General features: G+C 55.2%; 1 protein-coding gene across 1 annotated transcript in view; it reads right to left on the reverse strand.

The window, feature by feature from the left end:
• Window positions 1-8,605: 8,605 nt before the first annotated feature.
• SCN5A (sodium voltage-gated channel alpha subunit 5) overlaps window positions 8,606-16,007 on the reverse strand; it is a 93,075-nt gene continuing 85,673 nt past the window's right edge. The window contains exons 25-28 of the mRNA XM_037148247.2: window positions 15,766-15,903; window positions 15,023-15,127; window positions 13,628-13,898; window positions 8,606-12,136 (exon numbers count right to left, since the gene is read on the reverse strand). Of these exons, the coding sequence (XP_037004142.2) occupies window positions 10,896-12,136; window positions 13,628-13,898; window positions 15,023-15,127; window positions 15,766-15,903 (1,755 nt within the window). The 3' untranslated portion in view covers window positions 8,606-10,895. The remainder of the gene's footprint in view (window positions 12,137-13,627; window positions 13,899-15,022; window positions 15,128-15,765; window positions 15,904-16,007) is intronic.

Raw genomic sequence — 16,007 nt, forward strand, 5'->3', positions numbered from 1 at the left:
AGCAGGGCTGTGGGTTCACTGTGGTCGCGCATTTGTGCGCGGATAGACAAGCGAGGGAGTGGGCGATTGGACCGGGACCCAGCGGTCCCCGCGGCAAGCGGCAGTGGAGGGCGCCGCCATTTCCCTGCTCTGACCCCCGCCTCCACATACAGCGTCATAACCCAGCGACTCTGAGTGGCCGGCCCAGGTGAACCACCTAAGGCTCTGCTCCTACCCAGTGGTGCAAAACAGCAGAGGGTGCCGCCATTTCCCCGTGCTGACCATGCCCCCACATAAGCGTCACAACCCTGCGACCTGGGAGTCCAAGGCTCCGTTCCTCACACTTAAAGGACCCGAACAGACCAAAAATGGCTCAAGAAGATCTCAAAGCCCCAGAGCCTATAAATCTAAGCGACGAAGAAATAGCAAAACTCTCAGACGCACAGTTTAAAACACTGGTGATCAGGATCCTCACAGAACTGGTTGATTATAGCCACAAATTAGACAAATATATGAAGGCGAAACTAATTGAAATGAATGGAATTGCACAGAAAACCAATAGCAATGAAAAGGAAACTGGGACTCAAATCAATGGAGTGGACCAGAAGAAAGCAAATAATGGCCAAACAGAAAAGGGTGAAGAAGCAAGAATTCAAAGAAATGAGGAGAGTCTTAGGAACCTCCAGGACATCTTTAAACACTCCAACATCCGAATTATAGGGGTACCAGAAGGGGGAAAGGCACAGCCACCAGTGGAAAACTTATTTGAACAAATAATAAAGGAGAATTTCCCCAATCTGGCAAAGGAAATAGACTTCCAGGAAATCCAGGAAGCTCAGAGAGTACCAAAGAAGTTGGACCCAAGAAGGAACACACCAAGGCACATCATAATTATATTAGCCAAAATTAAAATGAAGGAGAGAATCCTAGAAGCAGCAAGAGATAAGGGGACAGTCACCTACAAAGGAGTGCCCATCAGACTGTCAGCGGATTTCTCAAAAGAGACCTTACAGGCAAGAAGGGGCTGGAAAGAGGTATTCCAAGTCATGAAATCCAAAGACCTACAACCAAGATTGCTCTATCCAGCAAAACTTTCATTTAGAATGGAAGGACAGATAAAGTGCTTCTCAGATAAGATTGTTGTAGACGATCGGCAGGTAAATACACACTCTCGGAGTCCGGAACCGAATTGATAAAAATTTTAATGGCCAAAGATTTTCCTGCGCAAGGGCGAACCTCCCCAACTGTGACCGGAGTCACGTAGCTACTCAGAGCTACAAAATGGAAGTCGCGCCTGGCTTACAGACTACTGGGTATTTATATTTTCTAGCAAGCAAGCAAAGGCATACAGAAGCAGAGGTGGCGGTTAGCTATTGGCTTATTTAAAAACGGCGAGGGTCCCTGATTGGTGGGTGCTGCTGCTGGCGGGCACTTTCTGGCGGGCCCGGGTTAGTTACCTTATTTGGCTAGAATTTTAAACCCAATTGTTCCCGGATGTTTGTTCATTACCCTGTTCCAGGAACTGCAGATTTAGGGTTGGGTAATGCCCTAGCTGTAATTTTCCTAGCTGGGTATAACAAGATCAAATTCAAGGAGTTCATCATCACCAAGCCCTTATTATATGAAATGTTAAAGGGACTTATCTAAGAAAAAGAAGTTAAAGAAACATGAACAGTGAAAGGACAACAAACTCACAGTTATTAACAACCACACCTAAAACAAAAGCAAACTAAAAGGACAGCTAGATCAGGAGTGGAAACATAGAAATGAAGATCTCAAGGAGGGTTAGCAACAGGGGAGTGGGAGGAGGAGAAGGGGGGAGAAGGTTCAGAAAATAAGTAGCATAAATAGTAGATAGAAAATAGATGGGGGGCAAGAATAGCATGGAAAATATAGAATCTAAAGAACTTGAGACACATGGTCATAAACTAAAAGGGGGGTAATGGTGGGGACAGGAGGGTAGGGTAGAGGGGAATGAAGGGGGGAATAGAACAACTGTAACAGCATAATCAATAAAAAATTTTAAAAAAGGAAAGGAAAAAAATTAAAATTATGGGATACACCCATTCACATGGCTACAATTAAAGAAAAAATAAAAAGACTGACAAATATTGGCACAGATCTGGAGCAACTGGCACTTTCCTGGCTGGTGGGAATGAAAACAAGCAACCATTCTGGAAAACATTGTAGAACTTCTAATGAAGTTAAACATACACTAATCATATGACCTTGAAATTCAATTCCTAGGTATTTGTCCAAGAGATAAAAACATATGTCCACACAAATGTTCATAGAAGCTTTACTCATAATAGCAAAAAACTGCCAACAACTCAGATGTCCCGCAGCTACTGAATGGACAATGGATGGTGGTTCTTCCACGCAACGGAACACCACTCAGCAATGAAAAGGAGCGAACCCACACCCACACCAACGTGGCTGGGTCTCAGATGCATCACGTGCGGTGACAGTGGCTGGACACAAAGGTTGCGTGTATACTGACCTGTGTACAGGTGCCCTCCAGAAAAGGCAAATCTATAGGCACAGAAAACGGCTCCATGGCTCCCAGGGGGCAGGGGCGGGGTCAGGCACGAGGGGATTCTTGGAGTAACAGAAATGTTTGATATCTTGATTTTGGTGGTGGTGGCTATGCTGCTTGTACATTGCCAAAACTCATCACACCCGGCTTTGAAATGGGGTGAATTTTATCTCATGTAAATTATGCCTCACTGGACCTGCTTTGAGTAGAGAAATAAATAGTGGGCTGGAGAGGGCAGGAAGTAGGATGGTCCTGGCTGTCTCGTTGCAAAGATGACATTTGGGAAAAGACGTGAAAGAGAGAGGAGGCAAGCAAAGGGAACAGCGGGTGCTGGAGCCCCAAGGCCGGTGGTGCCCAGTCTGGGTGGGAACCAGCAGAGAGTGGGCATGGCTTATGTGGAGTCTGAGCCAGTTATAGAGGGGGATGTGGAGAGGCAGGCGTGGGGATGGGGGCAGATCACCGGGGCTGCACAGGGGCTCGGGCCCTTTTCCAAGTGCCGTGGGGACTGCTGGGAGCTCTGAGCAGAGCAGTGACGTGATCTGCCTTGTCTTTGAGCAGACCCACTGGCTGCTGAGAGAGAAGAGTCTGGGGCAGGACCCGTGAGGAGGGCTTTGCAAGAAACCAGGCAAGAGATGGTGGTGGCTCAGACCAGCACGGAGGCAGTAGAGGTGTCCCGAAGGGGTTGGGCTTAGAATATAGTTCCCAGGCAGAGCGAGCAGGATTTCCTGCCGGATTGGAGGGAGGGTGAGAGAGAGAGAGAGAGAGAGGAGGCAGGGATGACGCCAAGGTTCTTGGCCTGGGCAGCTGGAAACTCAGCCAGGTGTCCCCGAGGGGGTTGTTGACCAGTTTTAACTGTCCCCACGGGCCTGTGGCTAAAGTCAAGACACCCAAAAGGGAGGGGCTCAGCCCTGCTCCTGGCTCTGGGGCTTGGGATGGACAGCACATACTGGTTATTCCATTACCCTTTATTTATTGGCCTGATTGGCTTTTGTCATTTCCTCATTGTCTCCTGTCTGGAGAGAAGACTATAAAGTTGATGGATTGACACAGGATACAGGAGGCCCCATTATCGCTGTTAAGCCGGCTGGTCTTGGTCAAGCTTCCCCGCCTTCCACGGTCCTTGACTCCCCGCCACGGCCTTGCACATAGAAGCAGCATGGTCCCTGGCCTTCCAGGAAGAGCCGAGGCACCCCGAGAGGGTGAGTGACAGACAGACAGTCCCCCCAGGAGACACGGCTCCAAGGACAAATACTGGAGGCAAGCTCAGGCCCCTGGCCGGTCACACCTAAAATCCCAGCACCCACTCCCCAAGCCTCTTTGGCCAAGGAGGCTGGACACAGCTTAGTGTGGGAGCCAGGACAGGCTGCCTGTCTATCAGCCCACGTACGGGGGAGAGGGGCTCTGTGTTGACCTGTACTACACATTTCTGGAATCTGAGCCAGCCTGTCTCTTCGTAAAGGCGGGGATGACGGGGCTTTTGTCTTTGGCAGCAGGTGCCTGGCGGCTGCCCAGGATGCCAGCCCTGTGAGCTGTCGTGGGAGGAAGTGCTTGTCGGCGTGGTCATTACATGTGCTGGGCTCAGGTTGGCCGGGCCTGGCCTCTGACCTGGGACACCACAGGAGATTGGGGCCCTAGCAGGGCTCCCAGGGTCCCTCTGATAGGGATCCCCCACCCTCCCCGAGGCTTGGCAGCTGCCAGCCTTTGAGTGTCGTCTCTGAATGAAGTCTTCTTGGGCCTGTCTGCCTGCCTCTGTCCCTGGGAATGTCCTAAGGCCCCTGGCCCAAGGGGGGTTGGGGCAGAAGCTTGAGGTTTATTCGTGAGATGTAGGACATCTCCTTGGGGTCACACCCCTCCCCCTCCCTGGCAGGAACGCTCTTTCCTGAGCCTTGAGAGTATATGTGTATGAATCCACATGTGCCTCCCAGTAGGTGAGGATCTCAAAGGGCTCTGTGTCTGACCTTCCAGAAGAAACAGGTGTGGCAGGGGCACTGCTGATGAGAAAAGGGCCAGGGACCTCAGAGGACAGGATCGGTTCAACTGGAGGAGAGGAGCCAGGTGAATTCAGCAGACAGCGAATTGACTGGGTTGTCTCTTCTGCACACGTTCTCAGCTCCCAGTCTGTGCCAGGCACAGGGGTGGGTTGCAGAGTGACGTTCAATGGCCCGGCTGGCCTGGCCTTGCCCACTCCCAGATTCGAGGCCAGTCTGCCATGCAGTGAGCTCAGAGCCCTGGAGGTGCGGAGCCGCCGCTCCAGCACAGATGGCTGCAAGAGGCCGCCGGGGCGTCAGACACCAGTCCCGGGCTCCTATGGGGGCCCATGGGGGCCCATGGCGGCTCTCCGATCTCCTTTGCAGTTCCAGGTCCGCCTGTAGGAGCACCCGTGCTCTGTCCCCTGCCCCTCCCGGCCTCTGCTCTGAGTCTCGTGGCTGTCAGAGCTGGCAGGCGGAGGGGCCGCTGGCACTGGGCAAGGGAGCTGCCAGCGCTGCGGCCCCAGGGTGACAGCTGACGTCTGTCCAGGAGCATTTCTCTCCCTGCCAAAGGCTGAGCTCCCTGGGCCACATGCCTTCCCGCTGACACAGGAGCCGACGTCCGTCCCTCCCTCACGGAGCTGCCCGCCACCTGGACCCCAGCCTCACCCCAGAGCAGCCGGTGACAGCGCTGGCATTGCTCTGAGCACAGGGCCCCGCTCCTGCCTCCCACCCTCCAGATGAGCCCGCCGCTTCCCAGGCCAGGGAAAGACCCTTCTCAGGCAGCCAGGGAAGCCCCCGGGGAAGGCCTGAGAACTCCAGACTTCACCCCTTGGTCCTGAGAATGACGGGGAAGCCACCACGCGGGCGCTGACATGCTGTCCCGTCCTGGAGCTTGTGAGAAGACGCCCGGCCCCTTCTCAGCCTCCTGGTGGCATAGAGCCTCCCTCCCGCCCCTCGCCCACTCCCCGCGCAGGCGCTGAGTTGCTGCCCTAAGTCCCGGCTGCGTCCTCTCGCTGCTGTCGCCTGTTCACTGGGATTTCCAGTAAGAACTCTGTCTCCTGCGCTGTCCAGGTGCCCCCCCAGGCTCTGCACATACCTGAAACAACAGGTTCACAAGACCGCACTGCCCCCTACCACACAGAACGTACAGCTGTTGTAAATTCTGATAGTCTTTAAAAAATCCTCACCTAAGGATATGTGTATTGATTTTGAGAGAGAGAGAGAGAGAGAGAGAAGAACATAGATCGATGCCTCCCCTATGCATCCTGACCAGGCATCATCAAGCTCACAGCCTAGGTATGTTCTGTGACTGGGATTGAACCTGCACCTTCCAGTGCAAGGGGCGATGCTCCACCAACTGAGCCACGGGCCAGGGCTGATACTCTTTTTTCAAAAGCTGGCCTTGACCTGCTACACTGGATATGAGCTTCCCTTTGAAAAGCCCCAGTCTCATTGGAAAAAGACAAACGAGTGTCACAGAAGGTTAAAATGGACCGTCCCTGCCCCAGTTTTCTTTTTTTAAGATTTATTTATTTTTAGAGAGTGGAAGGGAGGGAGAAAGAGAGGGAGAGAAGCATCATTGTGTGGTTGCCTCTCACGTGCCCCTAACTGGGGACCTGGCCTGCAACCCAGGCATGTGCCCTGACTGGGAATCAAACCAGTGACCCTTTGGTTTGCAGGCCCACTCTCAATCCGCTGAGTCACACCAGCCAGGGCTCTGCCCCAGTTTTGACCAAAGGACTAAAACCAAGGGTTTCAGGATACCAAGCAGCAAGTATCTCCTGTGCAGCTTGTTTACAAGGGAAGTGGTGCTAGACACTGGGACCTGCAGGCACATCAAGTCACACATAAAAAAGGGTCCAAGAGAGGGGGGCGCCTAGGACCTGTCGGCTGGTTTCTTTGGAGAAGGGTGTCCAGAGATTCCAAGACCTTGCGGCCTTCCCTTGGACCGGAGACTGTGGGTGGGCCAGCGGTGCCTCCTAGCCCAGGCCTGCAAACGGGCTTCCAGGGCTTTCTAGAAGAGCTTGGACAGGTTGGAGGTGGGGAGGCCTGGGCCTTGCTCAGCCTAAGAAAATCTCAGGTGGATGGGTGGCGGGGTCCTGACCCCGCCCTGGGACTGGGAGAGAGGGTCTCGGGCCAGCTGCTCTGGTGGGGGCTGCGGGGCACGCTGCGGTGGGGGCAAGAGCTCTGGGTGCTGCCTGTGGGCCAGAGGAGGCCGGCTGAGAGGGGGCTGCGTGTGCCACCAGGTCAGGGCCCCGTGGCAGGCAGAGGGCCTTGGCAGGAGCAGGCTGGGGATGGGCTCACAGGTGTCAAGGGCAGAGGAAGGGGTCATGAGGGCACCTGAAAACAGTGCATGTCCTGGGCTGAGCGGTCTGCGGGGAGCATGCCATGAGGGAGTCTTCAGAAAGCCCCCAGAGGCCTGTATGAGAGTCCCCCGGCCCCTGCCGGGCTCGGAGGGAGGGGCCGAATGTTCCTGGGACTGGACACCCTAATGATGAGCCTGAGACTATTCGCAAGGTCAAGTGACTGCGGGCTGCCGTTCTTTTCCCCACCACTGAGCTGAAAAGCCAGGATCCACTGGGTTCTCAACCAGGGCTGGGGAAGATTATCTGTGCTGAATGAAGCCAAGAGGGACAGGGAGAGACAAAAATAAGAGTTGGGCTGATGACTGGGGGGGGGGAGGGCGGGTGTTATGTTTGTTTACATACGGGCTTTGCAGGTGTTTGCAATGAGAAGTGATAAGCCCTGTGACAAGGGAAGGACCAGAGCAGGTGAGCGGTGGGGGAGGGGTGGGGTGGTGGTCAGGGAGGGCCCCCAGAGGAGGGGAGGTCAAGGTGAGGCCTGGGGGCTGCGTGGAAAGGACAGGAGTGCTCTGGGAGGCGGATACCGCAGCTGGCAAGGCTGAGAGGAGGAAGAGCCCGGCCTCTGAGGGGTTAGAGGGACATGCATTTGCAAAGGTTGGCAGGGCTGGAGGCCCGGAGGGGTTTGCCTGGATCCTGGGGCAGCAGGAAGCCACTGGAGGGTTTTATCCAGGAAGCAACGATCTTGGATTAGATCTGGTAGCTGAGTCCGGTGAAACGGCCGAGGTTGGAGCAAGGGCAGCCATCAGGCAAGATGCTGGCCTGACCAGGGAAGCAGCAGCCAGACAGACCAGTGGTGGGGCCTTACAAACGTAAGAGAACGTAGTTGCAAGCAGGCGTGGGACCAGGGGAGGGGCGAGGGAAGGCCTGCAGCTGAAGGGGGCACTGGTAGGGTACCTGCCCCTGCAGGCTGAAGGTCGAGACAGACGAGCTCAGGGCTGGCAGCTCTGGAGATGCCCTGAGTAGGCCACCTCCTGTGCGGGCCTGGGGCTCCGTGGTGAGGCCGGGCTTCCAGGTACAGAGTGCAGACTCTTCTTTAAAGCACGGCTGGGGGTGAGAGGGTGTTTCCGCTTTTATCTCGGAAGAGGGCCCAGGGCCTCAAGAGCTTGATCATTCAGTCCAACACTGGAAAATGTGCCCCTCTAAAAAAGACTGAGGGAAACCCTGGAGGGGGTGGCGCCACAGTGGCCTGGGGAAGAGAGGGTCTCCAGGAGGGGCTGCTATCCACTGAGTTAAATGCTGTGGATGGTCGAAACCCATGAGATGAGGTTGGAGAAGGCCCTGATGCCTGGCCGGGAGCTTTAGGTGGGGGCTGGGGCAGCAGCGAGACAATGGACTGAGGAGTATGGGGGAGGGGAGGGGGAGGATGTCAGCGTCATGTGTCACAGGTCCAAGCCTAGCTTGACACACAGGTGCCACCACCTGGCTGTTCTCCAAGGCAGCTGCTCCTTCCTTCATCCACCTTTCCAAACCTTTCCCACGGTGTGAGCCCCAAATCATGGTCCTCCCCCTCTGCTATGCTTCGGATCGGAGTCCTGGAAGGCACAGCCTGGGGTGTCCTCTGGCCAGGGGTGACTGCTCTGCCCACACCACACCATTACCTGCCACCTTCCTGGGAAGACAATGGGGCCTCCTGCGTGGGAACTGACCCGGCTGCCATACAACACCACTGCCGTCCACGTTTGCCCCCTGGACGAGGCCCCCTTGCTGGCTCCTTGGGCCTTGTCAAACATCGGTGCAAGAACAGAGCCCAGGGCAGATCACGTAAGCCATTTATTGGTTTGTTTTAAAAATATGTATCTTATATATACACGAAGTTTGGTGAGAAGTGCTCGATTAGTTCAGACAACAGCTGGCACTGGATGCTTGTCCCTCCCTCCCTTTTTCCTCCACTCTTTTTCCCTCCTGCTGGTCATTGTGCAGTTCTAGAAAAAAAAAATGAGAACCACCCTAAAAGCTAAGGAGTCGGGTCCAGCTGGTCCCTGCCCTCGACCACGCTGTCTGCAGCCACTGGCGCTGTCAGCAGCCAGCCCGGGCCCCCGTCTCAGGGCTCCGGGCTGTCCACACAATGCCAGCTTCCTTCCGGCCAGTGGGGCTGTTATCCCGGCCTCCTCCCAGGCCGCATTCCTGTCCGTGCAGCGTGCTGAGTGCAGGGAGGGCGTACGCCTCTCCAAGCCTTGAGAGCAAAGCACAGACATCTACAAAAATAAGATTTCCACTCGGAGAAGTGTCACAGGGACAGTGAAAACCATGCCCCACACTGGACTCAAAGGGAACACGGGGGAGAAGAGAAATCTCGGGGGTGTGGTGGGGTAGGGGCTGGGGGAGCCACCACAGGAACTCGAGGGGACAGGAAGAAATGTAATACTTTACTCACTGGCAATGCCACCAGCACTGCCAGGAGCTCAGGATGTCCAGCCCTCGGGCAGCTCGGCGAGGTAGGTGAGGAACAGCCGGTTTCCGGCTGCCTGGGCTGCCCAGGAGGTGAGGTTGGGTGGCCTGGAGGAAGGCAGCCTTGCTGGGGAGCTGGAATCGGGCAGCGGAGCTCCAGCCTGCTCTGGCTCCAGCAGCCAACACTGTCACTCTCAGGGTGACAGTTCTCGACATTAAAAGATTTGCATATGCTAAATAGGATTGTCAGCAGCTGAAGAGGTCCCTGGGGGAATTGTACTAGAAAAAGTGGTTTTCCCTGAAAAAGCCTTCTCCCAAGACCTGTGGGACAGCCTGGACCATCCTCCAGGGGGTCCTGGGTGTGGGTGTCACCAGGACCCACAGCTGAGCCTGAGGGGCAGGTGCAAGGCCACACTACTCCCTCCCCAAGGGGTCCCATGGTCCATTCCCCTCCCAGGGCACAGGAACAGGGCCTGACCATTCCGGGGCCCCTTCCCTGCACAGGATGCAGCTGCCCTCCCCACTCCCATGCCACTGCATCTGGAGAGGAGCTGGGGACCATGTGAAACTCCCCTTGCCTCCAAGGTTAGAGCAGAGAGGTCCGGCAATGACAATGGGGTCCCTTCTTCAGATGGGCAGAGGGCTGTTGAGCTTCTTGGCCCCCCACCCCATGGTGCTCAGCCTTCTCTTCCTGGCCTGTGGGGCAGGCTCTGCCAGGTTGGGCAGCAAGAACAAGCTGGGTGCCAGGGCATGAGCAGCCTGGCTCCCTCAGGCCCTTCAGGTTTAAGTTAATACTCATTTATAGGGGCCAAGCTCTCCTGGGAAGAGAAGGCAACTTCAGTGCCTCGGACCAGCCCTGGGACCCCAGCAACTCTCTTGGAAGCCTTTTAATTTTGTAGAACTGACCCCAGGAGGGCCTGCCTAAAAAATACAGGGGGTAAACAGGAACTTGGGGACAATGGGAGGCCAGAGGGAGCCCCTGCTGACAAGACCCCCACCCATGGGGACTGGGGCAGGGTGGCTGCCTGACACTTGTCAGGGGGGGCCCATGCTGGCCTGTGTGTGAGCGTGTGCACACGTGTGCATGAGAAAAGGGGTTCAACCCTGCTGGCACCTCGGCCCAAGTGGCAGGGGAGCCCCTGGGCATCGAAGGCCTGTGGGAGCCACACCGATTCCACTTCTGCTCGGAGAACAGAGTTGCAGCCGCTGCACAGCCAGTCTGCTTCAGAGTTCAGGAGGGGCAGTGTGCGTTGCTGCCGACGTCCACGGAAAAAATGTTAGTTTTTTTGCTCAAGTAAAAAAATATCAAATATAATAAATTTATGAAAGCCCATTCACAACATATACAGTCTCGGTTTTATATTTTGCCGCAACAGCTGGGGTCAGTTGCTTCTAAAGAGGCCCAGCGTGTTGCCTGGCCAGACATGGCCACTGGTATGTGTGGGGCCTCCAGGGACAGGGCGCCCCTAGTGGTCGGCTCAGCCAACTGCTCCTGGCCATCAACAGGGGTGCCAGGGAACTCTGCCTCTTCCATCGGTGGGGCCCGAGGCTCCTCTCTCATCCCTGAGGCCCAAAGCAAGGAAGGCCCAGCGGACGCTGGTTTGTGGCTGCACTTGGGTTTGCCTCGAGGCAACAGGCTGCCTTTTGGTGTGTCCTGGCTCACACGATGGACTCTCGGTCCCTGTCTGGGGACGGGGAGAAGTCTGCAAGATCCTCGCTGTGGCTGTAGTCAGACACCCGCACCTGGAGGGTATCGCTGGTGGCCCTGGTGACGCTATCATAGGAAGGCGGGAAGGATGTTGAGGAGATGGAGGAGCTGGATGGCGGGCCAAGGTGACGGGAGAAGTTCTCATTCATCTTGCAGGCGATGAGGCCCTCTTTCTCAGGGGCATCCTCTTCGGAGAGGCCGCTGCTGCCGCCCTGCTGGCGGAAGAGGAAGGAGGCGTGCTTCACGGAGCGCTGCAGCAGGTGCCTCCGGAAGGCCCGCTGGATGATCGTGGCTGACACTTCCTCATGCTTGCGCCGCAGTGTGGTGGTGATGGGCTCGTAGGAGATCTTGGATGGGTTGGCCGCCATGAACTTCTCCTCCATCTGGATCTTCAGGGCATCCATCTCTCCAGACTCACCCAGGACCCTCTTGGTGAAGGCGAAGAGGATGTCCATGCAGTGGATACGGTCCCCGCTCACCATGGGCAGGTCCATATTGATGAGGCTTATCTGGTTGGGCTTGGCGATTCGGAGTGGCTCAGACAGGGCATCGGCGAAGTCGGACAGGGCCGAGTACTCAATGAACTGGGTGGCCTCAGGGTCGAACTTCTCCCAGATCTCATAGAACATGTCGAAGTCGTCCTCGCTCAGGGGCTCGGTGCTCTCCTCTGTGGCCACGCTGAAGTTCTCCAGGATGATGGCGATGTACATGTTGACCACGATGAGGAAGGAGATGATGATGTAGGTGGTGAAGAAGAGGATGCCCACGGCTGGGCTCCCACAGTTCCCCCGGGAGCCATTGCTGTTGAGCAGATTGGGGTCACAGTAGGGGGGGCCCGTGTTGAGGATGGGGCTGAGGAGACCGTCCCAGCCAGCCGACGTGGTGATCTGGAAGAGGCACAGCATGCTGTTGGCGAAGGTCTGGAAGTTGAACATATCATCGATGCCAGCTTCCCACTTGACATAAGCGAAGTTGGCCATGCCGAAGATGGAGTAGATGAACATGACGAGGAAGAGCAGCAGCCCGATGTTGAAGAGGGCAGGCAGGGACATCATGAGGGCAAAGAGCAGCGTGCGGATCCCCTTGGCCCCACGGATCAGCCTAAGGACCCGGCCAATTCGGGCCAGGCGGATGACTCGGAAGAGTGTTGGGGAGAAGAAGTACTTCTGGATGATGTCCGAGAGCACAGTGCCTGTGGGAAAACAACAGACACTGCGGCAACCCATGGCACCTGTATCCTCCCTCCAGCCCAGCGTTGCTGGGTGGGGTCTCTGAACAGCAAGGAGCCAGGAAGAAGGGGCCCTTCCAGGAGAATTGGTTTAACTGCAAAGCCCTGCTCTCCTCACCTCTCTGAATCTCCATTTCTGCATTTGATCCAGAAAATGAAGACCCACGTCCTTTGCAAAGTGCCCCTGAGAACACTTCATGATAGTACTGTACTAAGTCCATCTTCTAGATCAGGGTCTCTGAGGCCTGAAGGGACTTGGCCAGCATTTTAGTGGCCTAACTTGGACCAGAATTCAGGCCTCTTACCTCCACGCTACACAAAGTATGGTCTGAGGACCAGCAGCCTCGGGATCTCCTGGGCACTCATCAGCGATACAGAACCTCAGCTCTGCCCCAGACCCACTGCATTTTCACAAGCCCAGACGATCCATGGGCACACTAAGTGCACGGAGCACTGGACTGGCAGTCAGCACTCTCTTGTGCACCACGCTGTGCTGTGCCACACCACGCCAGCTGCACCTCAGCCACCCCGAGATGGTTTCCATCACCCTCTCAACTCTGCTAGCTTCCAGGGCTTACCCGCCCCTTGCCCTCTGTTGACTACTCTGGGTTGGGATTGTTAAGAAACACAGACATAACTTATAGGAGAAAGAGTGAAATAAACTTGCCTCGTATTGGCCCAAGTGATCTTTCCAGACTCCTCACAGAATCATAATGTCACTGGCTGACATGTGTCCACTGTTTACCACCCATCTGGCACTGAGCTGAACACTTCATATCATTCATTAAGCCTTTCCCGTCACCCTAGGATGTAAGCTGATACCATCCTCCTCATTTTCCATAAGAGGAAACTGAGAGGTGAGGTAACTCACCCAAGTGGCCACCTAGTGAGTGAGAAGCTGGGATTCAACTCAGACAATCTGGCTCCATGTTGACCTGTTAATCCCTGTGAACTGTGCTTCTCTGGGGCAGCCAAGCACTGGGACGGCTAAGCACTGCAACCAGTAGATGTTCCGAGGTACACGCTGCACCTTCCGAAGCCTCTGAGACTGTCCCTCAACAGCTCCATTCCTGCTGTGGCTGCCCTGCGTAGTCCAGTCCCAGTAGGCACACTCTCACCCTCAACCCTGCCGGGACCTCCCTGGCATCTACTGGTGCTACTCCCAGCTTCTAACCACCTGCCCGTCACCGCAGCTGCACCTGCATTTCCCTTTGAGTTCACCAAAGGCTGCACAAAGCAGAAAGATGAAAAGTCGGTTACTCCAAGGCAGAGTTCCCTGAGGGCAGGGTCAAGAGTTTGAGTGTGTGTTTGTGTGTGTAATGGGGGAGAGGGGAGGAATGTAGAGAGAAAAGCATAAAGGAGCCTCAGAGTACTTGGCATTAAGTGCAGACCATGAGCTGAAGGAAAGCCCTGACCTGGGGAATGCGTCTCGGTCTGGACAACTGGTATACCCACCCACGATGGAGAGGATGACAACCACGAAGTCAAAGATGTTCCAGCTGTTGGTGAAGTAGTAGTGCCGCAGGGCGGCCATCTTGATGATGCATTCGCCCGTGAAGATGGCTACGAAGAGCAGGTTGATCTTGGCTAAGATGTTGACCTTCTCAGGGCTCTGGTCATCTGTCTCCACCATCATGGTCACCATATTCAGTAAGATGAGAAACATGATGATAACGTCAAAGGCCTGCTTGGTCACAATGTCGAATATGAAGCCCTGGTACTTGTTCTGAAAGAAAGGACAAAGGATGGGTTCAGCAAGGTCCTGGGCAGGCCAGCATGCCCCCTGCTGCTGCCTCTCAGCCCAGATTGCCCACCTGCTTAGGCTACGGTCTGGTGAGGCCAACACCCCACCAGACCATTGAGGGAGGGGAAGAAGTCAGGAGCTCTGAAATGGCCTGGCTCTCCCGATGAAGCGCTACCCGGGCTTGGGGCCCAGGCCTGAGGCTCCCTCATCCCTTAGGCCTTCTCTGATGCGTCTTCAGGAGGAAATTTTTCCTCCTTTGAGTTCATTTAGCACAGTGTTCACTGTGCTTCTCTTTTTGTTTCCACTATCTGAAGGTTCAAGGTCAAATTTAAAGTTCAGTCCTAGTAATTTTATTTGCCCTTAGGTTAGTACATTTCTTCTACTCTTTTTAAGGAACTGACTTTATTCTACTAACTATATTTGTATGTGTCTTCCCCAGATTATTTTGGGGAAGAGAGAAGATTATAAATAAGCGAAAATACACACACACACACACACACACACACACACACCCCTAACCTAGAATAGAGTATGGTGAACAGAAAGGAATCAGATGAAACTGATGAATTAGATCAAAAACACTGGGTGATGATCACCTCTAGCTAGTGATTTAGGTTATGTCACCTAATTACTTTGACTACTGGCCCCCCCCCTGCTCCAACATACACATGCTCTTTTGGAAAATGGCTTGATCAAGCAAGGGAGTCAGTCTGGCAGAGGACCCAGCACTTCTCCTGGTCCCATGCACCAGGGGCCTCTGCCATTCAGGGGGTTTCACGGATGAGACAATGACTAGGGGTGGGGGCTACGAAGACCTCCCTGCTCTCCCTGGGGAAAGCCTGAGCTCTTGCAGGGATGTGGGGCTCACTCAGAGGCAGAAGGGTTTCTATGGGATGGGGTGACCCCTGGTTGCCACAACCTTTCCATGGCTTCCTTACTATCTCTATGCAACTGAGGTCTCTGTGTATGGTCCGATGCCTGAGGGTCCCAGGCTGCACTAAAAGACCGTGAAGAGGCTGTGGTAGTTGGTCGTGGGCTGTGGGGCTTCCCAGGCGCCCACCCCAGCAGGTTCTCCCCACTGTTGCTGATTTGGGAGCTGGGCTCACCAGAGGCCGGGGGATGGGCTTCTGGGGCTTCTTGGAGCCCAGCTTCTTCATGGCATTGTAGTATTTCTTCTGTTCCTCCGTCATGAAGATGTCCTGGCCCCCTAAGTGCAGAGACAGGCACCAGAGTCATTTTGGGCTTCTCAGAGGCTCCAGCATACATGGCATAGGAGTCTTGCCTCATTAATGAGGGTGCCAGGGCTGGCCTCCTCCCTCCTCCCTCTCCCAGTAAAGTGCGTCCCTATCCTGTACCACAGATTCCTCCCCAAACCTGCTTTTCCTGGGTCCCTCGATTCACCTCAAGCTCATCCTGGCTTTGTGACCTGCCAATCCTGTCCCTACTCCCACCTTCTCCCCTGCCCAACACAGCCAGGCTGAAGGCTCTCTCTGCCTACTTGGTCATACCTGCAAACAAGTCATGGCGCCTCTGAGGGGGCTCCAGGAAGACCTTCGCCTCTGCATAGGCCCCAACCCTTGTCCCTAGTTACGGGCCAGGAGAAGAGTCCCCACCCTCACCTAGCTTCTCCCAGGAGACTCATGTCTCAGGTAGACTAGGACAGGTGGGGGGCTCCTTGTTACACTCTTGTAGGCCTAGGCATGTTTCATCATGGATGCCCCCATCTCCCACCCCACTCCATCCTGCAGAAGCAAGCAGGGACCACCCTCAGCAGAAAGCAAATGGGGCCGGGAGCCAGAACCCATGACCCCCAGCCCTGCCAGCCTGGGGGAGCAGGAGCGCTACGTATCTTTTTCTTCTGTTGGTTGAAGTTGTCAATGATGACACCGATGAACAGGTTCAGGGTGAAGAAAGACCCGAAGATGATGAACACGACAAAGTAGATGTACATGTAGAGGTTGTATTCCCATTGGGGCTGCTCTTCATACTAAAGGGGAGAAGTCAGACAGGGGGCTCAGACAGGCAGGCCATGGGCTGCCTGGGGGTATCCATTCTCTGGGAGAGAGGGGGTGTCCAGAGGAAGGTCACCGG

The sequence above is a fragment of the Artibeus jamaicensis genome, unplaced genomic scaffold (assembly GCF_021234435.1).
Source record: "Artibeus jamaicensis isolate MK-2021 breed Jamaican fruit bat unplaced genomic scaffold, CSHL_Jam_final contig_519, whole genome shotgun sequence".
Classification (NCBI taxonomy): Eukaryota; Metazoa; Chordata; class Mammalia; order Chiroptera; family Phyllostomidae; genus Artibeus; species Artibeus jamaicensis.